The following is a 24,434-nucleotide window of genomic DNA, read 5'->3' as shown; positions in this document are numbered from 1 at the left end:
GGATGTCCTTTGCAAAGCTCTCAGGCACATTTTGTTCATTTGAAAAGAAGTTGTAATTCTAACTTTTCTTTTTCCTTGTCTTTCCAGAAAATTCAAATTAAATGGTTTGTATATATCACACATGCAGTTATAATGCCAGTAGAACATGGCATTATATTTCTAGCCAGAATAGCTAAAAATCAAACCATCTACTGTGCTTTCCTGATTTCTGTCCTTATATGAGTTGGAGCATCTCTGTACTTCTGAATCAGGTAATCTGTGCCCCTTTTTCTTTTACATCACACTTCATATAAGGTTTATTCAGTGTTTCTTCATATTTAAGAATTAAGGTAATTGCAAGCACTGCCTCAGTTCTGTCAGCATCATCAATCTGACTTTGTCAATTTCCATTAGCTCATTCTAAGGTCTTCCTCCTGTATTTGAAATTTTCCCTTAAATGGGGAGTCTCCCCTTGCCCCAAAAAAGCCTGTAATATTATTCATTCTTTTTGCCTTAATTAGAAAGTGCTATAACCACATGAAATTTAAAGCCAGCAAGATACTCTAGCGAATCTAATTCCTTGGTTTGAAGTCATGTTTATTCTAAAATATTCTCAACTGCAGTTTTATCACACGCTGCCGAGTTTGTGCCTAAAACCTAATGTGATCATGTACTAGTCCAGCAGTTAATTAAGATGTTTTGAGACTGGGTAAGGACTGCTGTCCTTACCCTTTATTCAGCCTCTGTTGCTTGTTTAATAATTTATCTTCCATCCTGTGTCACTTATGCATACCTAGAAGGCTGTCAGCTTCCTAAGCTCTGGTTAGACCTGGGGAGGCTCTGCAGGGTAACCCCAGGACCTAAAGTGACATTTGAATGTCATGTAGATAATTGAAATAATCTCTAGTGTCACTGAAGGTGCTGTGGGATAGCAGATCGACCCTCTGAAAAAGATGTCACTCTGCTCTAAAAACTGTTGTGCATGCCAGATGCTGCAGTTGTCCTCTTACAACTCCAATGGCCCTTGGTGCCCAAGCCCAGGCAGCCAAACCCCACACACCCTGATGGCTACTTCTGCCTCAATATCATCGCAAAATAAAGTATGCAACTTGGTATGCAACTAAATCCCTGGATGCAGTCTTCTTCAGCTGCATCCCACACAGCCTGGACTACAGAACACCCAAAAGCTTTAATTTGTTTCCATTGTCATGATGAATCTCAATTATGACAGTTATAAAATTCTGTACAAATATTCTATTTTATTACAGTTTTAGCAATTTAAATAAATCTTCCATTCTTTGATAATATCTGGCAGATACAATGGATTTAACTGTAAGAGGAAAATGTTTTCACAATCCCTGGAAAAATTTTCCTGTAGCTTTCATTAATCATGAGGTGTCTATTTTTGTTTTGGATTATATTAAACAGATGGATTTTCTTCCATGCAGTCCTACAAAAAAAAGTCCATTAAGGAAATTGCCTGAGGCCTTATATACAGTTTAACTAGGTGTAAGCATTTTTACTTAAGACACAAGTTACATTTCTCTAAATATTTCCCACTTATTCTAGCTAGTACCATGCATTATTTGCATCCCCCTGATGTTTAGCTTTATGCTTGCAAACAGCAGAAGAAACCACACAGACCTTTTTCCAGAAAAAAACAAAATCTATTTTAGTCTTAAAATGAGTGTGTATTAGCTTATTCTAGTCTTTATTCACTGCTACTGTCTTTAATATTCCCCTTTCTTCAGTGCCTTATAGGACAGGGTGCCCTATTATGGAAAGTAGTAGTTTCTAGGCTACAGGTAACACATGCATTACCATAAAATTTCATCTCTTCTCTGGAAGATGTGAAATTGGAGAGTATTTCCAAAAGCTCTTCTGTCATGAGCAAACTGCTTTGCAGTCAATTCCCAAGTAGATGTAGAAAACATGAGTATAATTGTCTTTATTATCTTATTTTCTTCTGATAAAATGATGGCTTTTTTAGCATATATGAGTTCTATGACTTATGTTTCAATCAAATGGTTCCTTCCACTCTGAAAAATCTGCAATTCTGATCCTGGGAAGGCCCTAAAGGACATTACATGAATTATAGCAATAGAACAAGATACTCAAAAGATATCTATCTATCCACATGTTCCCATGATCCCTTTAAACACCTGAAAAATACAACTCCTTATGTATTAACTGATCCTTACTAGAAAAAGACTACTTGATGATACATGAGAGATTTACTGGAGGCATGCAAAAAAGTACAAGTCGAGCCATAATTTGCATGAAAGTACAACAGTCAAAACACTTTTAAAAAGATTACAGCAAATCCTTGATAATCCTAACAGAATGAAAGACACAAACCAAATTTGGATAATGTGTAAAACTGGAAAAGAAATTCAGTGAAGCCGAATCTGCTACTACTGAGTAGTTGCAAATGATTAAAGAAGAAAAAAGGGCTAAAGACAATCATTCCCACAGACATAATGACTATCCACCAGACTAGCATAGAAACTTTAAATTGAGTTCAGGAAAGGAAAAAGCATTACCAAGATCTTTGCAGTTCAGTTTTCAAACACTTTTTTGGCAAATCAGTTATTAGCAATAAAACACACATGTTAAACGTGGAACAAAGTAACCCCTATTGCACTGCCAGCAACACAAACCTTGGAAAACTATAATCTGAAAGCTGGAAATACTAACAGAAAATGAGAACTGTGTACATCTTGTCACAGGCTGAAATTGGTGTTACTCTGTTTCTTGTAAAGAACCCTCAAAAGAATATGAGCATCAGACTTGCCAAATCTTCAGGGATCCAAAGGTGGGCAGGCAAAATTGAATTCCCAGTCCTGCGGGTGACACCATGATGCCCTCCCTGTGCCTATCATGCCAGCACCAGCCTTAGAGACTATGAAAACCAACATCCAATCTGTCTAGAAATCTTACAGACTTAACACTGACAAACTGACCCATGTTTGATGCTTACACTGCAGAACTGAACTTTCAGCCACATCTCTTTCCCATAGTAAGGAACCACTCAGTTAAATTAGCAGTAAGTTGAACAACAAATCATGGTTGGTTTTTTTTGTTCTTCCATATGGTGGATTCTGTGAAATTGATCACAGAATGTAACAAAAGCAAACAGTAAAACTGTGTTCCAAAAGGGATTGTAAAACACCTAGAGAATTGGTCCATTGCTGGCTATTAAGCAGGATGGGCCATCCTGAATTTTTGGCTAAGAAAGTCCCAAAAGATCTGACAGACAGAATCTGGCAGTAAATAACAGGTGAAAAAAAAGGTAATTTTCTATTTACCCCTATCCATTCCCAGAGAAAAAAAAATCTGTGATAATTCCTGTACTCTAAGTCTGTTTGGCAGTTGTTACCTGTTTAAGAAATAGCAAAGAAAAGTTGGAGCAAAGACTGGGACAAAACCCTTCCAGACAACAAAAAAAGAAAATCACACTTTGACTCACTCAGCAATCACAAAGACCAAATTTCATTCCTAAAACTGACTTCTGAAGCAAAAATTAATTTTCACAAGAGGCAAAGGTTGTTTCTTAAATGTTTTGTAATATTAGCAGAAAAAATTAGCTAAACCTTGTAAATAGATTTAAATTTAATCTGCTTAAAGATTTGGGGGGTTTGTTTTCTTTTGCTATGGATAAGAAACTAGACTGTATTCTGACAAGACTTTCCTTAGCCTCAATTCACAGTAATTTTAATATGTAAGGATTAAAAAAATGAGAACACTTACTATACAAAATTTCACAAAATTTTCTAGCCCTGTATTTACTTGAGTGCTTGAGACTTGAGTCTCAGCCTCTTAATTTCACATTTAAAGCTCTTTGGGGATAAGACTGCCCTAAACTGAGGTGAACCAACTGATCTCAGTTACAAAACTATCTTTCTCATCTTTATAGCAAGAATGTTGACTAGAACCAATACTAATGTGGTTTCTCTCATGAAAGGATTTTTTAAGGCTCACAAACACTGCAGATCTCCTTTATTTAACTTAGCTGCATCTTTTCCTTACTTTACACTACAAAGTATGTGACAATCTCTCTTAAACAAGTGGCATGCCCCTGCACAAGAACAATGCAATGCTATTGATCAAGAACGACACGCAGAAGCAACGTACAAAGTAACTAATCATTTTGACAGTCCACCTACCACCTGAGCACAAAAGTAACAAAGAAACCCTGCTGTAAGTTGTTTGCTTGTTTTTCTCTTGCATATTTTCTGGAGGGCTTAAATTAAAATAACTTTAATTAATATAAATATCTAAACTAAGACAGTCAAAACAAAAATAACCCCTTCTATTTGATTTATTGTATTTAATGATGGATTGAATGCAGATATCAATTTAATTTAAGAAAGAATAATATCAAAGAAATAGACTAAATATTTCTACTTGACTGTATGAGGTGAAATGAAAACCATTCTGGGTAATTCTCAGAGTGCAGGCTGTAGATTGTTGCCAGATACAGCATGTAGAGCTCTCAAGCAGTTACAGCTAGAGTGCTTTGTTTCACCACAGTTCTCTGACCACAGTTCTCAAGGCAGGTGTAACTCAGACCTTTTGAGGATTCAGGTACAACAAATCTTTTCTCTGGCTTGTCCTACATCGAAAAAGAACGAAAAATAGCAAGAAAACTGACTAACCATTACTACTCTTTTGCAGCTGGATCAGAGGAAGGAAAGTAAAAAATCCTCTTGGTAAACTTCCATGGTTATGTAACTTACATAAACATGTTGCAAAGCATAGAATAAAACAGTAATGTGCAAATTAAATCAACTGTAATTATAAATATTTGTGTCTGCTACATTCTGACTGATTGTCTTCTTCATTCATACTCTACTCTCTATGTTCAGTTTCTAAGTGTAGCAATTAACTGGGGGAAGTTTCTGTTTGGTCTTCAGAGCCACTGGAAATTCCATCAGATATTTACCTAAGTCATAAAATACTAATTCTTAGTGTTCACACTCTATTAGGAAAGGAAGATTTTAAATTGGTACAACACATTTGTTAGAGGTGTTTCTACCTCTATGTCCACACAACAGCAGCAAGAGGGAAGGAATGCTGGCATCTATCAGCATAGGAATTAGTAAGAAAAGTGCCAGGGTAGCCATAAAAAAAGTCACTTCAGCATACAAGCAGAAAACAGTACTCTGAGTACCATTTGTAACTAATTATAACATATGTCATTCATGTCCACAATGGGTTTACAGCCAGAGCTCATTTCATATTTTCTTACAACTTTTAAAAATTTCCCTTCATTAATATTACATTTATAAAACAGTCTTAAAGAAATGTCAGCAGGGTGTGCCACCTCTTCTCTACTTGATTTTCCAAAATTATCAAATTTAAAATGACATTAACTGAAAAAAATTATAAAAATACTTTCTCAAGTCTCTGGAGATAAAATAAAAACAAAAATATACTATAATTATAGAAAATTAATATAGTTAATGTAATTGCACTGTGTGAGGAATAAATTTAAAAATTAGAAATCATGATGAACAGTCAGAAAGTGTGAATTAAATGGGACAGAACTGCTAGCTTTACAACTTAGAAATGCAGGCATTATTTTCCAAACTGCATTAGGTTAGTGGGTCCAAGTTTATTACAGCATTTATTGTGGCTCCAGTCCAGACTGAATTCAATGGGAATCTTTCCATTGACTTCAATACACTTTGGATCAGCAACGATGTTGTCATGTCTTATATCATTTCTGTCAACTGGAAATAATAAAGTAACTCAGATTAACCTGCCTGAAGTTCTACAAGTCCCTTAATTACCTGTTTCAATACAGCACTGTTCTCATATTTATCTTCTTAACAGCAATTAACTCTTCTGTTATTATAGTATGGAATGAATTTAGTTAAAATAACTTGTCAGTCAGAATGAAGATAACCTGGGTTGAAAATAAAGTCTGCTAAAAATACATACACCTACCTAGAAGTTATACTTGACAGGAAAACCTGCATTCAGTCTAAACAATGTGTTTGAGCTTACAGCACTATGTAATTAACAAATGACTGCTGAAATTATTGTGTGGTCAAAGCTGTCATCTCCCCTTTTCTCAAGTGAGAACAAGACTAACAACATCTGTTATAGTAGCTTAAGCACTCAGAAAGTCATCAGCAAGACTCTGCCCTGTCTACTTCGACAATTTAGAAGGAATAAAGAAACAATACTAAAAAGTGCATTCAACTAACTTGTAAAGAAATGATGATGCATGGCATATACCTAGCAAAATCATCACTATCAGCTGTTTATGTATAAAAAATCACCCCATCCAAACAACACTTTTTTTTTAATTTACAGGTAAAAGCCATAATTTTCATAAAAGAAATAGGTGTTCTTTTGAGACCTGCAAGACATCATTTGCAGAGAAAATGCTAGTCCTTACATCCCTTACGACTATAATGCTGACACCTTTGAAAAGCAGGCCATCAGAGTTCAGCTCCCACTTTTGAGGCACCTCAGACTAGTAGAAAAGCATGAATATCAGATCAGAAACTAATAACTTTGATAGACTCACACCAACCACTTTGTTGAGTCTCCTGATCATTTTTCTCCTAAAAACTGAAAAGAAATAATTTATTTTTATATACTATTTACAAAGAGAGCACTATTTTGGAGCAGTGCACTAAAAGGTGATATAAAATCTGCATGAGTATTTAGTGCTCTATGAAATATTTCCACAAGAAATTCACACAGCGCATGACATTTTGAGCACTGGAAATACAAGAGGACCTTTATGCTTTAATCTACGAAGAGATTAAAAGTAGAAATAAAATAATCAGACTAGGTGCATAAAAAAATAAAGTAAACTTTCAGAAAGGAATTTTTTCACAAGGCTTACTACACAGATATATAATAGAGTTTTTAGGTTGGCTTTTATCCTAAGTATTTCGTAACTCAGTATGTAAATGCAAATACAAGACACAAATGTTGAGTAAATAGCATCTTAGTAACTAAAATTGGTACAAACCAACATAACATCAACATAAGGTGCATCAAGCAAAACATTACGTGACACAGAGAGGAAAACAATAGTAACCAAAAAAACCCAAACTTTGTTCTGAATACTACTATATTACTAAGTCAAGAATTTTCTTTCTTGTCCTGTTTCTATCAATCTCAGCATAGCTATTAGATGCAGCAAAATTACATTAACTTTACATTTGCTTTCCAAACACACAGGATACCTGGCTATACCAGTTTGTTTTCAGGATTTCTACTTTATGAAGAAAATACAACTTCTGTTGTACCTTGTAGTGTATTTTGAACATGTTTCAAAAAGAATTCTGCTACCATTGCCTAGCATAAGACACATGTTTTTTCAAAGAATATACTGATCTATATCTGGCATTCCTGATGCAGTTACAAAAGATCAATAGACAAACCAGGAGTACAGGTATAAGCAGCAGGAGTCAGGTCAAGAGCTGAAAGTCATGTTCTGCTGCTATCACTGGCACAAACGAGGCCACATCTGAGGGCTTGCGATGTGACCTAAATATTGAGACAAAACTCTACCATTTTAAGTGTTTGCAGATGTATTTCTGGAGAGTAAACATGAGCAGTTGCAAATGCTCAGACATATTACTTGTGGCAGGAGAGCATATGCTAGGCCTAGGAGAGTGCTATAAATGTCCTGCCAGCTTTACCCACAAGGACTCACTTCAGAGCTCTCATCTGCATAATTGCAAACACAAGGAGCTTTCACTGAAACTCAGTTCTGACAAAACCCTACCTACGTTAAAAAGGACAGTCAGGCTGAAATTAAGCTCAAATAAATATTGATTTATTCTATAGACATTTGGCCCCTCAAAAAAATGTATTTATCAAAACAGCCTGTCACCAGTAAGATAGGTGACTAGCCATTAAACTACTCAAGTGACAGCATGGCCTATTTTTGTCATCAGGAAAATGAGTTGGATTACTACCTTTACTAAATCCTGTCTAAATTATTCTGTCCTTACTGTCACATGTTATTCTACAGAGTGGGTAGAACTGGGATAGCCTGGTTAACTGAAGTTCCAAAAAGTACTACTGAGGGAAATCCATCACATCGCTTGAAATTATTTACTTCACTTTACAACCTATTTTTTCCTGTTTGTAACTTTGGGGATTAATATAATAATATATCAGAAAGTATTCCATCCAAAAAATAACCACACATCTCAAAGGCTGGCGGCAATGGGAGTTCCGTTCACCTGTGCTCTCCATTCTAGACAGTTACTCCTTAGATGTTGTCTCAAGATACATTCATTTCACAACCATGCTACTTTTCTTTGCTAAAGCAAGAGGGATCATAAGATGCCTATTTTTAAAATCATCAACTTAACAAATTAAGCCATGTCTAACACTAATGTGGCTGAATGGAAGAAATAAAGACTGTCTGCACGTATGTTTGTGTGGGTGGGGTATCCACACTACCTGCTGAGCTGTCCCAGGGCCACAGCTGCATGTGGCTGGTTAATGATATAGAGTCATCCAGCTTCAACTGCATCATCCAAGGCTTGCCTCCTGCTTAGGCAGCCTAATTGGCTGTCACAGGGATGGCACAGCGCAGGTCAATCCCTCTCTTCCACAGCAGTGCACTAACTAGGAGGGTATCCCACCACAGAAGATCACACTGGATTCCACAGAAGGGGAGTCGAGAGGAGGTACTTACACATTACATATCAAATTCTCATTGGGGGAACAACAGAAACAACAGAAACAGTAAGTTGCACAAGACATCAGTCTCAGCCCCCCAAATCCAGCTCACTTTCCAACAGGTGAAAGTCAATTATCCTCTACTCAAATAGAGGACCTATTTATCTCACAGCTGAGGACAGTTTTCATTTTCCACTACCCAAACACACACTTTTACCACAACGTTGCTGCACTGCTCTGCTCTTTGCTCCTCCTCCAGGCCCTAAATAGATGGTGTGTTTGCACATGCAGGATGGTGCTTCGTCAGCAATAAAGGCAGATGAGCAGGGATGACTCAGTGTCTTACATTTCCTAATGACCACCTTGAGGCAATTTCATGGTCAGCATGGAGACTTTCAGCTCTTCAGAACCTCCACCAATTATAAATGAAGCATACAATGCAATCTGGCTTGCCCAATTAGGATTGTTTACATTTTTTGGTAGTTGTTTATATTTTGGAAGTCTCCCTCTATTATTTTGTGGTGCTTTTTAAAGACTTCTCAGGGCTTTTAATGTCTTAAATCCAGCACTTCATTATGGTTTTAAGCAAAATTATGGGACTTAAGTGATGAGTTTATATTGCTGTTTAAAATATATTTTGATGTTCTGTAGTAGATACAGTTCATATTTAACCAGTGCTATCACACTAGAAAGAGAGCTGTTAAAGTATTAAATATTTAGTTTTCCTGTAGGTCAGAAATGCCTTTTCCCTTCCACTTAAATTAATTTTGTTAAAAATCATAATGACCAACTAACATTTCTTTTGTAAAAACAAAAAGACACAACACAAGGCTAGGGACAATAACATGACACATTTTTATCTCAACACATTTGCTACGGTGTACCAACTAACAATATACAAAAATCCCCTGTATTTTATGACATTTAATTAACATTCACTTTCAGTCTGTCTTACACACGAAGATACCACAGGCTGCAAAAGGTTAAAACACCTTGCAGTTATTTGGGGCAGAAAAAGAGGAAAAAATAAAGCCAAGGGAGGAATTATGTGTGTTTTCCACTTAAACCAGACAAGTGGGAAGAAAATCTCTTGGGAATGATTTCTTAGTGTTTTGCAGTCCACTCAAAATGTTTTAGGCGGTTTTGGTGAATATATAAAAAAATTAACTGAAAAAGTCTGAGAATTTTTCAGTTGGAATAGTTATTTCTAGCTCCTAATTTTCAAAACTCTCTACCAGATTTGAGTATCATGTAACTCCTACCATTACATTCAATACCACAAAATTTCTGACTGTATAAAGCTGTATCTCCTTATCTTACAATTCAGAATGTAATTCATCTTTAAGGCAGTGTTCCACAAACTGAACTCCATTTACTGCTCTTGGCCCACAGAAGAGTTACTGATGGTTTGAAGACAGCTGGCTGTGTCTCAAGATATCACCCAAAGCTGATATCTTGGCTCATCTGCTTACAGCAGTCTGCTGGCCTTAAAGAGCCAAATGAGGAAACAAGGAGGAGAAAGATTAGATCTCAGATACAAAGAGGAGGTAAAATGAGCTGCCCTGAGGTGTTCTCCAAATACCAGTAGAGGAACAATGTCTTTGGAATGAAGCAAAACAAAAATGAAGCAGAATGGTCTCCAGCTAAACAAGAAGAGAGATGCAGATAATGTGGTGTAAGAAGATGAAGGGAAGTAAAAGGCCAATAAAACTGGACAAAGGAAAGGGGGTAGACAGTGAAAAAATAGACTTTAAAAATGCCATTGACAAGTATATGAAAGAAGATACACCATGTAGCAGAAAGAAGAGTTAAACCCATCCAAAATCTTTCCTCATGTAAGTAATTATTAATATCTAACTATACCAAAACATCAAAAGGAAAGAAGTGAATAATGAGACAATTTTATAACAATATATATATGTTATAACATATATATATGTTATATATATATATATATAACATATATATATTATGTTAGACAATTTTATAACATATATATATGTGTATCTTAGTATATATACTGAGATATATATATCTCAGTATATATACTAAGATACACAAGAGCAATATGGTTAAGAATCTTTAAAGGCATCTTTGACTTTAAGGCCTTGTTTATTCCTTTTAATTAAACCACATTTAAAGATGAACAGCAGAAAATAAACAAGCACTTTAAAAAATGGACATATCAAACAATTTAAATCAATATGAATTAAACATGAAGTATAATAGCCATTAACTAAAAAAAAAAAAAAAGACAAAACCCAGCAAAACTAACAAATCAGTACATAAGGATATGTTAGCAATTTAATCACTTACAGGCTCTCCTCGATGTCCTTCTAGGCCTGGAGATCCAGGCTGTCCAACTTCTCCCTTTAAAATAAAAAAGACTTCAGAAAACAACCTTATTTGCATAATAAAAATAGTTATTTTAATTAGTAAATTATATTTTTAATGTAAGTAAAATTTCAAACCAACATACATCGAGATCTCACCAAACACCTCTTAACAGTTTAGGACACAGCAAGAGGTGTCATCAATCCAATATTCCCTCATGCTGTGCCTGGCATCTGTCAGTTTGCAAAAAGAGGTCAGAGGCAATTTTCTTTTCAATCAGAGAAGCAATTTCTGGTTGAAAAAAGTGCATGAAACAATAATAAACTGCTAGTGTCTAATTTTTAGTACAAGTAATAGTATGAAAAAATATTGCAAAGCATTTCAGAATACAGCAGTACCACAAATGATCAAATCTTTATGTCCTTACTTGAAGTATGTATAACACTCAAGTTTTCTGAGAATGTGAATAATTCCAGAAATAAAACACATACAAGAAAGTCAAAGATATATATATATAGGAATTGAAGTAACAATGGGTAGCATCTGGGTTTCAAACCATGTTTTTTCCACATTCTTTCCCAAAATGAATATTGTAAAATCCAGGAAAGCTCCAACAGAAATTTCCTTCAAAGAGAGCCTGTTTGTTTACAGGCCCAGAACTTGATTACAGACCCAGAATGAAGCAATGTTTTATAGCAAGCAGATGTCGAAGTCAGGCTAACAAAATGTTCAAATGAAGGATATGGCTTCTATTAACTACTATATTATAAAATTAATAAAAATTAATGAGCATATAATATTTTTTGTACTACAATAATTAAGAAAATAGTCCAGAAAATATCTTTTAGTTTAAATATACATATGTTCACACAACATACTGAATTCTCTGTATATTGTTTACAAGCATAAAACAGATAAAGATACTCTCCAAACTCATGCTTTAGCAACATAATGCTTCACTCTGAATTGCCACCAGTGACAGTTAAAATTTTATGTTTAATGTTAACTGTGACTATTACATGTCCATATAATCAAATACCAGAGAAGAAAAAAGGTCAGGTATCTAATATTTTTTCTACATTCTACAGTACCAGAGAAGGAATTTTTCTTCTACCTTAGCAATGATAACTAATGTATGTGTATATATACATACATATATATATATATATATACATATCTCTCTCTCTATATATATGCATTTACATGGAAAATAAGGGAGGATTCATTTGAAATAAATTCCTGGAGACAACCAAGCTTATATCACAGATAATGGAAGCCTGGTTGTGACAATTGATGGAGGATTGATTCAGCTGACCAGAACTGAATTCCATTGCCCACACATGGACATTTGGTCATATTTGAGATACCCAATGGTATCTTGTCTATTCCCACTCCAGAAAGGCACTGGCTTTCCACAGGACTTATGTCATATTTTTCAGCTCTCTGAGGATATTTTGGAGACTAATGCATTTCAAATGCACCAGGGTTTTTTTAGGTATACAACTAAACTGGTACCTACAAGGCTGCCTTCTCTGAGCTGAGCTGCCCTCCAGAGTCAACTGGCACTACCCTGGATCCACCTCACTGACAGCTGCTGCCTGGAAGGTTTTAGGTCTCTCACAGGTTTTGTGTCATATCTCCCTGCTGCAGCAGATGTCACAGATATGCCAGCTGCATACCCAACTGCTCTAGACAAGCATGGTCACAAAATGGAAGACCCAGGTCTCCAACTACAGTAATATGAATGAATTTAGACAAATGCACTCGGAAGTACACTTGCATTTTTGGATACTGAAGTAACATTAATCTTGAGCAGCCCTAGATAATTTCATTATTATTTAAAAAATCTTATAGGAACAAAGCTGCTGTTGAAAGACTCCTTTAGATCAATTCAATTGAGCATTTATATCACATATTATTAAAATCTTTTTTCTGTGTACTTAAAACTGATACTGCTAAAGTTTATGTTTTCACAAATTAGAACAGTGCAAACAACAACTTGGAAAGTAAAATGTCCAGTGAGCTCAAAGACTGCAATACATTATAGAAATACCAGATACTGTTGTTTTATTACAGCAGACACATACTTAGTTGACTTGAAAGACTGTTCTACATTAAATATGAACAGCACTGCATAGTTAAGAGAATATAAACACAAACATTAATCTGATACTGAAGGTACTTTCCCCTAATTTTCCTGCAGCTCCCTCAAAAGCAATTATGTTCTCCATCTATACTTGGATATAAATATCTTTAACAGATTCATAGAGTTAGAGAAACACAAAAGAATAAGAGAGATAAAGTAAAAAAAATCTCTAATGATCACTAATACATTCTTAATGAAAGCTTTGCTTCTGCTCACAGAACAATTGAAAACAATTACATCTTCTCATTGCTGCAGTAAATTTCCACATTTCCCACTAAAAACATTATTTGAATTTCCAGTAATTCTCCACAGAATAAACTGTTTAGACCACAAGAAATACTACTGAAGCTTTTATCAAGGTATTAATATGCCTTTCTACATACCTTGAAGCCAGGACTGCCCGGTAGTCCATCTTTCCCATTTCTGCCAGGGTTTCCCTGGGGCAACATTTAGCAGTAATCAGTAGGTGAATTAACAAGAAAAAGCAAAAGACAAATCATCTTCAGAAAACTTACAGATCGTCCAGGCATTCCTGGAAACCCTGTATCACCCTTCTCTCCTTTTGATCCCTGAGAAAAACAGCAAGAGAAAAGTAAGCAGTGCTCAATGTTTATGCTGCAAATTCAGTATATTTAACCTATAACTCGTGTATGTTTTTTCTTATTTTGAAAATGTACGGAAGATCTGTTTCTTTCTTAACGTATGCAGTTGTGAATTAGTAACTACAACCCCATTACAGAAACAAAAATATGCTTCAAACTATAGAATTGCTAACACAGACCCTCTTTAAAACTCTATACTAAAAACATGAAGAAAGTATAATGACAGGTGAAAATACAGCAGTTGTCATTGGATGGCCAAAATATACCCTGTGCTTTATTTAAATTACAGATTAAAGTATCTCTCTTCCCATCTGCTATCAGCCTCACTCCTGTCATGTGCTCCTCTCCTCACTGCCCAAACTCCTCTCCCTCTCTCGTTTGGTTATCGTACATCTATATTAAAAAACATTGACTTCTTTGCAATATAATTATTACCCATGCCCCATATATGGTGTGTTACCCCACAGACCTATTTACAAGAAATGGATTTTGTGCTATGTGAAAATTAATCACACCAATCCACTAAGATAATAAAGACAGTTCTCAAAATATCCAAATAAGCAGAGCCTGAGTAAAGACCCCTCTAACTTGCTCCTTACTTCCTATCCCAGGAAGGAGGGAAGCTTAGCCTGGGAAAAAGTAGTGTGGAGGAGAACGGGATTTAGTTTTTCCCCTTTTTTTCCCACTATGCAAACTTTTTTTAGTTGTCAATAAATTAAATTAATTTTCCCCAAGTAGCCACAGTTTTCTCTGTGACAGTAACTGCCACGTGATCTCTCCTATCTGGACCCACAAGCTTTTCCGTATTATTTTCTCCCTCTATACTGATGAGAAGGGAGGATAAGAGAGGTTCTTGGGGGTTTGCACCAGGCAGCCAGTCAAGGTCACCCCATCACAGATACCAACAGCATTTTGCTTTAATTTAGGATTATAACGTCACTTGCCTTTTTTCCGTATATTCCTGGCACTCCTTGATCTCCTTTAGGACCCCTTTCTCCCTAGACAAAATGTACATGAACAAGTTAATTTCCAAAACAGAAATAGTTATATAAAGATATAGATAGATAGATAGATAGATGATAGATAGATAAATATAAAAACTTTGCATGAATGACAGGCACATAGAAGGCAAAGAGCTCCATGTGATATAAAAAATATGCTCAAGACTTAAATGCAAATCCTGAATTTGCCCAGCTTTCCTAGAGAAGCCAGAATGTCCAACAGAGATGATGAGACAATCCCCATGCTTAATGCTTCATGCTTCTACTTTCCATAGAAGGCACTTTGTGATTCTCATTGCTTCAATATAGGTAGGAGCATAAGTGAAAATTCAGTTCCTTGAAAAGGGCTAGACTTTTCTGAAGACCTTATTTGAAGAGTTAAAAACACAAATTTGGAAAAAGTAAGAAGTAACTTCAGTTGAGTACAAACATAGATGGGCAAAAGATATGGGGGAAATTGTTTTGGGGAATACACACATAAACTGAAATCACAGAGAGAGACCAGAACTGTCCTTCAAAATGCTGTCACTCAAGTGGAATTACATGAAAATAATATAATTGTTTTTATTTTTTTAAAAGAATTCTCTAAGTAGCAGCAAAATCAAATTAATTAATATAAAATCCCATAGACCAGAACAGAAATGGAAAAACGGGTGGTTTCTATTGTTTGATATCTATGCAATGAAGTGCCATGGCATGTGTCTTCCCTAAATATCATCTTCATATCTATTAATTTTAAGTAATTCATCAAATGCTCTGACGTAATATTGTATATGGACTGATTTTCCCTTTAAATTAAACTACAGAGCAATCTGAAACACAGGAATATTGTAACAAGAAATATTTAATTTCAACCTTTGGTGCTGGCATCCCATGTAATCCAGGAAAACCAGGTAGTCCACTGTCACCCTGAAAGAGCAAACATATTTTAAATCCTTGTATCAAAATAGTGGTAATATACTATAAAATGTTCACATTCTTGTGATCAACAAATAGTGGAAAGATGCAATATATCACTGTATCAACTTCATAACATTGGTGTAATGAGTGATAAGTATTTTTTGATCTTTAAACAAGATTCATTACATAAAAGGTTTAATCACTAAATTTTAGACTAAATTTACTGCAATTTTTTAATGTCTTAGGGCGGTTCAAAAGTAGCAATTAAATTTTACAAGATGAAAAAAAGCTCTGAAAATCTCTGTAGGAGCTATGATAATTCTACAACCCTTCCTAATTCCCAAAGAATAAGGAAATTTCCTAGATCTGCTATGGCTTTGCTTCTACCTCTTACTGAAAATATCAAAGACCTACTAACCTTATGAAATTTCTTACCAACTTACACTGGATGAGTGAAGTATTAAAAAATAAGATATTAAGTACCTTCTCCAAAAAAGAAACAAAACTAAACCAAAATATACTTACAAAACAACTTTGGAAATTTGACAAATGAGTTCTCATTTCAGTGGAAGAAAGAATCCACTTTGGTAAAAGCATTTGGCAATTGAAAAGACAATGCAAAACATCAGTTCTTTTTATTGTTCTCAGAGGTGTCAGATATCAAGAATTCCAAACTTTTGCTGTTGGTACTGAAGATATTTAACAGACAATTTGTCTGCAAGTTCCCTTGAGCAATGACAACAAAATCCTAAATTACAACTTGTCACTACTTGACTTGAAACAATAAAACCAGTCACAGTTGCTTGTTTCAGTAGACAAGATCTACTTCACGTGAGAAAACAGCTAATCACAAAATCATTTTTGGACAATCAGAATGTTTTCTTTCTGTTAATATTTACTTCTATATTGAACAATATATTTCAATTTGTTTAATATATTTCAATCATGTAGGAAGAATAGTAAACTGTGCTTAGAAAGTTATTTCATATAATATTTCAAATTCTAAGACAAAGGTTAAACCATGACAACATGTCTCAGTGCTGTTCATCAAAGCCATTCATGCCTAAGCAGATTTGGAGAGGCCTGTCATATATTTGCAGTAGGCAGGAACATGACCACAGGAATGACAGCTTGTGGGTTAATGCTATCACAATACCTCTCAACAAATAAATATTAAAAGCAGACAATGGAACAGAGTTCAAAAATCAGCAAAGGTTATAAAATTAACACTTCATGCATCCATTGCTTCTTAATGAAAAAGAATGGAGTCTTGATTTCTTCTCAGAAGTGGTGGTTCAATTATTGGATAAACTAAAACATTTGGAAATGGCAGGAGTTTTAAATTAGGCAGTAGAGAAACCATACAAGTAACAGGGTGAAATAAAGAGATGAACATTTGGGCTGAATCTCCAGGAAAAACATTCTAATGGCAAGACCTATTTTACAATGGAAATGTTCTCTAAAACAGTGGTGGAAGCCCTATTTCTTGGCACATTTTAAACAAGGCTAGACTGAGCAATAGGAAATATTCTTTCCATGACAACCCTGTACTGCCAGACAATTAGAGTTTTTCATCAGCAGCATCTTAATTTCTACACATGGCCCAATATTAACTGATCAATTAGATTAAGTTCTAAAATTAATTAGATTGAGATGACTGAAGCACAGAACACGTAAGCAGGTTTTCAGCTCTAATCATTAATTAGAGAATTCTGCTGAACAGTGATGAATTTAAGAACCTGCTTATTGGAAACTTTAAAAAGAAATTCTAAGATACGTTGGGAAAACAAGTGCTTGTTTTACAGAAAAGGCTTTGAAGTTTTAATAAACCAATACCAAAATAATTATCCTCACAATCAGTTTAGAATTTTCCTAAACATAGGGCAGAAATGTGAGAGGAGGGTGGACACATATTTATATATCAATGAGACTTGCCAATAGCCAATGGCCATATGCAGAAGATCTTATACATCTTCTGTGTATACAGAAGATCCAGAGTCGACTTTATCCTGATTACCAGAACATCTGTGTGTAGCTCCAAGCTACTGGCTACACCTCAGCTAGAATTTTCCACAAAAGGTTTTGGTTTCAATTAGTCAGTGTTTTCTGACAAAAGTGCCATCCAGGAATTCCTACCTAGGTCATCTGGATTCTCACTTAAAAAGAAAAAGCATGAAAAGAGTTAAAAAGAAACCATTTTGACAGATGTCTGTATTATGCTTTCAGGTACCCATACTTAGATACACTTTCTAAATATGTGTTGTTCAGTGCAATGAAGTTGTTACTAGCAGTACTAAAGCCTGTATAAACTTTATTAAATAAAGCAGATCAGATTCAGAATTTAAATTTAGGCTTCTTAGTCCTTTCTTATTACCCTTTTAGTAAACAATTCTCAGAGAACACTCATGTGAAAATACTGATACTATTACCTGTACAACCAAAAAATAAAAGAGTAAAATCTTTTTATCTATTATCCTTGTTTGGGTTCTTTTACCTTTTCCCCATCTTTTCCTGGTTCTCCCTTGATACCTGGCAAGCCACGAGGTCCCTAGATTGAGAAAGAAATTAACACCAGCTCAAATACCAATACAATCTGATACAGAATGAGACACAGAAATGTAACACATAACCCAAAGACCAATGTGTCAGCTGCCTAATTACAACATTTTGGTAACTGGACACAAAAGCAGAACCAAGAATGATATGTACCCAGCATGGATGAAATAGCACATTATCATAACCCATGACTGAGGACACAAAAACAATTTTTTGTTTTAACCAAGACCACCCCAGGAATAAAAAGAATGCCACACAGCCTGTACTAGCCCAGAGATGTCCATCAGACAGCAACATTCAGTTGTCCATCCAACAGCCTCCACGATTGCCATGTTGCAGGCTCACTCTTGGCCCCAGCATGCTCTCACATATTTAATTCAACAAATGACTAAGTCCTTAACTATCATCCAGTCTGGATCATGCCACAAGTAAAATACAGCACTGTCCTATAAAATCCAACAACTGTTTCAGTAAGGACTACTAAATTAATACAACAAAGAAAGGAAAATTGTTCTGCTCCATCAGTCTGGGCTTTATGTGAAACCTTGTTTTGGATGTGTGAACTGTGGGCAATCCATCACTATGACAAGAATTCAGATCATTGTTAGTGATTCACAGAAAAATTGAAGGAACTACTGTTTGGCTTCTGGATCACATCAAAAATGTCTAACTGCAGCTAAGTCCATCTTCTAGAGGTCTCAGCTAGTACTGCTTATATTTGCAGTCTAATTGTCAGCCTACCTACAAACCCCAAAGCCATGTGAATTTCAAAGCAATTCACCCAAGGATGGCCCCTGATTTCATGACGCCCTTTGAGGCCTCTTCATTCCCCACACCTCAACTCTCAATGACAAACAATGCATATTGAGAGAGACTTGGCAGGATTTGTCTCAGACATTCAAATTCTAGGAACGAAACAGAAACTTACTTGAATCCCTGGAGTTCCTGGGATACCTGGAGCTCCTGCTGATCCCTGGTATCCCTAAGGAAAAGAACCAAGACGTGTGACTTTTCAAAAGCAACATACACAAATATCCAAACACCTTTCTAAAGAAAAAACAATCCTGCTTACTGGAAAACTTTTGTCACAACCCTATAATTTTAGGTCACAGATTTTAGCAACTGCTATCACAATCATACATTTGGGATTTAGTTTTCAGCTTTCAAAAGCTTTCATATCTGCAGCTGAAGTTCTCAGCCTCCAGACTTTTGCTAAAACCAGTTATTTCAGAATTGTTACACAAAAGCATAAGAAACATATTGTTTTATTTTCCACTGGAAAAAAAAACCAACAAAAACTAATCCACATATGTACACATATTTTTTCTCTCTCTGTTAAGAAAAATAGCTGAAACATGCCAGGACTTTTAAAGGCTTATATCCAGTTACAGAAATCAGCTATAACAAACAAGGTATGTTCTAATACATTATGGAGCTAGTTTTATAATATCTCTAAATAATAAAAACTCCATTCTCAATACTAAGCACTAAATAATAAAAACTCCATTCTCAATACTAAGCACTTAGCTATGAACTTGAAGGTATATAACAGGCTGTGCCAATAAAAAAATAATTTGAATGACTGGGCTACAAAAAGAAATGCTAAATAATTCATGAGTTGAAAAGAGAATTTCAGGAATGCTTTACTAGAAATCAACATTGGCAGAACAAGAGAACCTTTACAGAATCCAAAATACCTGTCTATGTTTTGGTAGATTTGATTCACTTAGTGCAGCAAAGATTGCCAGTTTTCATGCAAAATTAACAGGGGCTTTAAAGAATCCTTTAAGAGAGGCAAATTACTGAAGAACATGAATTTTACATAGCTCCTTTAAAAGCATGTTCTTGCAAGGGACAAAATGAACTACCAAGAGGATTTTACTGAGAAAACATGTAAAACAAGAAGAGAAATTGTACTGTAATACTCTAAGGCTGTTTGGTTCAGACATTTCAACAGGCAGACAAAACTAAATTTGATAAATTCCATTAAATGGGCTATCCAATTTCAAATACCCAGAATTTGATCTTGATTTGAACTGAGAGAAGCAATAATCCTATTTCCAAATGGGTTTCAGTCCTAAAATCTTAGCACCAAATTTCCTGGGGTGATTTCCACACTGGTAAAAAGGAGCTAATTGAACCTTTTCGATACAAGGAGGGCAATGTGTTTGTCTGATTTCTTCTTTGAATCAGTCAGACCTTCCTAGGAATAATAAACAGACCTAAAGTTATTTGCTGGGTTAGACACAAGAGACTCCTTGCTGTGCCCTCTTCCCAAAAGACATTTGAGCAGTTGCCCCATGAGCCAGCTGGTAATATTTAATATAGAAGTAAACAGAATTCTAGGTCTCTGTCATACATGGATCCTTTATCAAGCATTTTACTTTTAGTGCTCAAGGCAGTTCAAGCAAAATCAGCTTTAACTGCAAATGGTATACAATTCCCAGAGTGCTTATAGGCCTCCCAGGTAGCTGAAACAATTCATCAAATAAAAAAATGCCTTTAAAATTTTATACATTTTTTTCTTAAAAAAATAATTGGTATGACATTCTGTAGGATATAATTCTATACAAATAAAACTTTATTTCATAATTTAGAACTCTGCAATGCATTTTCCTTTCTCCCTCTAACTGAGCAGGGGAAGAAGTAGAAGAGGACAATTTCCTGGCTGAACTGAATTTCAAAATCACAAGATGAATGGAAGACAGCAGAAGAGTTTTCAGCTTACAAAAAGGCATATTTAGCTCAGGGCTAAATATTGTAATGTGATTTCAATACAAATCAAACACATGGTCAATGTGTTCTTTTAATGGATAGCTGAAAGAGAGAAGATTCAAAAGGAAATTCACAGAAAGCAACAAAAATTAGAATCACTCTCTGGTACCAATAACATAGCAATTGTTTGGGCAAGTTAAAAAATACCTTCTACAAAATAAAAAAAAAAAACCCTGATTTCATTAAAACCGAGTATATATTTGTATCACTACTCCTTCTGCAGGATGGATCATCAATTTACATGCTAATACCTACAAATGTTTTGCATTAAACTCAGCTCAAATCCTCTTTCCCTAATCACAAAGCCTTCAATGAAAGTACCTATGTGACATACATATGTATGCTGGAAGAACAGCAGTGCCATAGCTCCCATTTTATGTAAAAAGGACAGAAGTGAAAATTCCCTTTTCAATTGATGAGTTCAGGACTGAAGGTTCTCTTTTAAATAGGATGAACACACAAAGTTTGCCACCAAAAATAATACTTTTTATCTGGCCTCAGTCTTCTCTCATGAACTTTTCAGAAGACACACAGATAGTGTGAGGACTATTATAGTCAACTCTGAATTTGATACTGAGTTTTGAATCCAGCTGCCTAAATGCTCCTGCCATTTGAGATTCCTAAGACACCCACCCAGTGTTAGAAGACAGTGGCACAAAATATTTGGGAGGCATTAATTGTTTTGCAGTGTGGGCAAGACAAAATACCTCACAGCATAAAAATCCCACACCTCTTGTGGTATAATAGTTAAACATCTATTGACCATTATGAGAATTTAGACACCCTGTGTCTCTGTAACCATTTAAATACTAAATGTATGTGTCTTAAAGTGAATCCCACCTATAATGTTTCATCAATGTCAGTCAGCACTACTCCACAGCACTTTGATTATATTCACATTCATTATGTTACATCTGTTCACCTGAAATCAGGGTTATACAAAATCTTGCTCTCAGTTTGTTGTAGGTGAGAACAGTACTGATCATTTTCTAGTGCCTGAAAGTCCTTAAAAGGAAAGTGATGAACAGCAGGACATCGAGATTAGCCTTGTCTCAGATTGCTGGGTATTTGAAAAAATCACAGATAAAATGAAACATTGTAATTTAACAAAAATGGCCATAATTTACAAATAATTCTAAGGAAAAAAAATTGAACACACTTCTTAGGTCAAAGAACTTATATAAAAGACAAAAAAAATTGGCAACACTGTCATCATCAGTGAATTAAGAGTCTTACTGGAATAGGAAAGTTAGTTTGCCTGTAAGGGAAAAAATTGAGCAAGAAGGACATATGACAAGTATTAATTCCAAAGAACTCTGGGTGCAATACCAGAGTAAACCTCAGAAGTCTATCTTCAATGCACTTGCATGCCTAAAGGACGAAAGGTCAGACAGCATTTGTAGGCATATCCCATCTGACAAATATAAAAATACAGGCTGTATGGGTAAGGCAATGACAACTGCACCGCACATTCCATTAATGAAAAGCTTTTGGAGTCAATGAACAACAGAAATGACAAAGGCTCAAACACAGGACTACTTGGGAAAGACATTGAAGTAAGCAAGCCCAATTTGGCTTGGAAGGAACAAAGGATCAACAGCAATGGTCTAATGATATTCAAGGACTATGAGCACTAAGTAAAAACAACTATGTAGGGTGATGTAACTAAGCATAATGGAATTCAGCTGCAAAAGGAAAATTTAACTTGGCGTTAGGAAAACACCCTGAAAGGTCTGCAGACCTCTTGTGTAAGTTTCTTGCAGAAAATCTTTAAAGCACAGTTATCTAAAGCAATACAAGACAAGTCTTCAAACTCTTTATATAAAATACATTACATCTTAAAGGACAGAAATTGTTATAACTATTCAGACATGTATCCATGTTTATTATTTCTCCATTTCATTACACTTTCCTCCATCATCTGCCAAGGCCTTCATAACTCAGAGGCCCTAGCAGTATATTATGCCTAAACACAATGTTCTCAAATAGCACAGAGGAAAAAAGACCCATCAAGATCAGTAAATAAAAGGTCCCAAATCCAGCTTCAAAAGTTCCCAAGCTTCAGGCTGTTGGGAGATAGGATGCTGTACCAAGGGAGTCTAACTTCCCGCTCACTGTTTAGATGTTCATCCTTACAATATCCTCTGCCTTTGGCAGCTGCTGCAGGTAGTGATATGCTCTTTTGTCTGAACTCTATAGCTGTCTCTGCAGTACAAGTCAGCATCAGGCATTGCTCTGATCTCAGACTACTGGGTCTCAGGGAAGCCTATACATGACTGTATTAGAACAGAGCAAAAAGATTTTCTCTTACAATAACAAGGTCACAGTGTTACTAAAGAATATGCATTTTTCTGGAATTGAGAGCAGCATTTCATTGCTGAATTATCAACTCTACCAAAGTTTTCTGAAAAAAGTAGCTGCACAGTTTATAGCAACTTAAATGCCAGGCAAACCATGCAACAGCATAAGGGTTTCGATGCATATGTGAAACTATTACCCATTTTTATTACAAAAGTGTTGTTGAAATAGCTCTTCATTGCAAGTATAGTAAGTACATCATAAAATATTTGGTTCTCAGTTGGTCAACAGATATTAAACTCTAGATAATACAGCCCTAAATGTGTTCTGTAATCTTTAAAAAAATATATTGGAATGATCAGATATTACTTATTATGTGAGGCTTTTGATACCTTATGAACCCTATATCTGCATATATCAGTAAATTGTCTCACCAGATTTTTTTAAAACTGTTTTTCTTTCTCATTTCTTCTTTTATTTTATTGTACACACTGTGAAGACAAGGCAAATTGTTCCAAACTTTCATGAATAAAACTAAATGAAACACTGCAAAATTGTTCAGATTTGCCAGCTGCATGGTTTGTAGTTCAAAATTGACAAGTGGTTTTTTTTTCAATTTCTGTCAGCAGATTGATAACCTATCGCCTCTATTAACCACATGTGATCACTGCATAGACGCTGATAATTTATTTTGCACCTTGAGTTTTTTCCCAGTACGAAGCATCTTTTGGAATAAAAAATGGATTTGTGACCACACAGTCAGGCTGCTGAGAGCTTCCAGGGCTAGCAGTCATTCCAACTGCTTCTTTCATTGAATGTTCATTGAAATGAATTCCAGTTGAGATTCAAATACTGTTTTTATCCTTGCACTTATTTATCAGTGCTTTTCTCTTGAAAATGTAGTAATTTCAGGTTCTGAATTACATTTTTGATTGAAAAAAATGTATTTTCATTACTTATGCTTGTCACTATCATGCTTTTTTACAGATTCTTTAATTGATCTTTTCTGTATGTATCAGAAAATAAACACAGGTGGCAATTAAAGTGAAAAAACAGAGATACTCTAAACAAGATTAGTAAAAATAACATTTACTAAATGATTAAAAGTCATGTTTATGGTCACTTCCCCAAATATTAGAGCAAACAATTTTACTGGATAACACCAGGTAAACAATTATG

At 35.2% G+C, this 24,434-nt stretch overlaps 1 protein-coding gene across 1 annotated transcript in view; it reads right to left on the bottom strand.

The window, feature by feature from the left end:
- Positions 1–24,434, bottom strand: part of COL21A1 (collagen type XXI alpha 1 chain) — an 85,947-nt gene that overhangs the window by 23,889 nt on the left and 37,624 nt on the right. Inside the window, exons 11-17 of the mRNA XM_085056621.1 lie at positions 19,111–19,164; positions 18,121–18,174; positions 15,582–15,635; positions 14,670–14,723; positions 13,639–13,692; positions 13,507–13,560; positions 10,960–11,013 (exon numbers count right to left, since the gene is read on the bottom strand). Coding sequence (XP_084912747.1) covers positions 10,960–11,013; positions 13,507–13,560; positions 13,639–13,692; positions 14,670–14,723; positions 15,582–15,635; positions 18,121–18,174; positions 19,111–19,164 — 378 coding nt within the window. The remainder of the gene's footprint in view (positions 1–10,959; positions 11,014–13,506; positions 13,561–13,638; positions 13,693–14,669; positions 14,724–15,581; positions 15,636–18,120; positions 18,175–19,110; positions 19,165–24,434) is intronic.

This window comes from Lichenostomus cassidix, chromosome 3 (assembly GCF_008360975.1).
Source record: "Lichenostomus cassidix isolate B80296 chromosome 3, HeHo_3.0, whole genome shotgun sequence".
Lineage (NCBI taxonomy): Eukaryota > Metazoa > Chordata > Aves > Passeriformes > Meliphagidae > Lichenostomus > Lichenostomus cassidix.
This window is presented reverse-complemented; position numbering and strand designations above follow the sequence as displayed.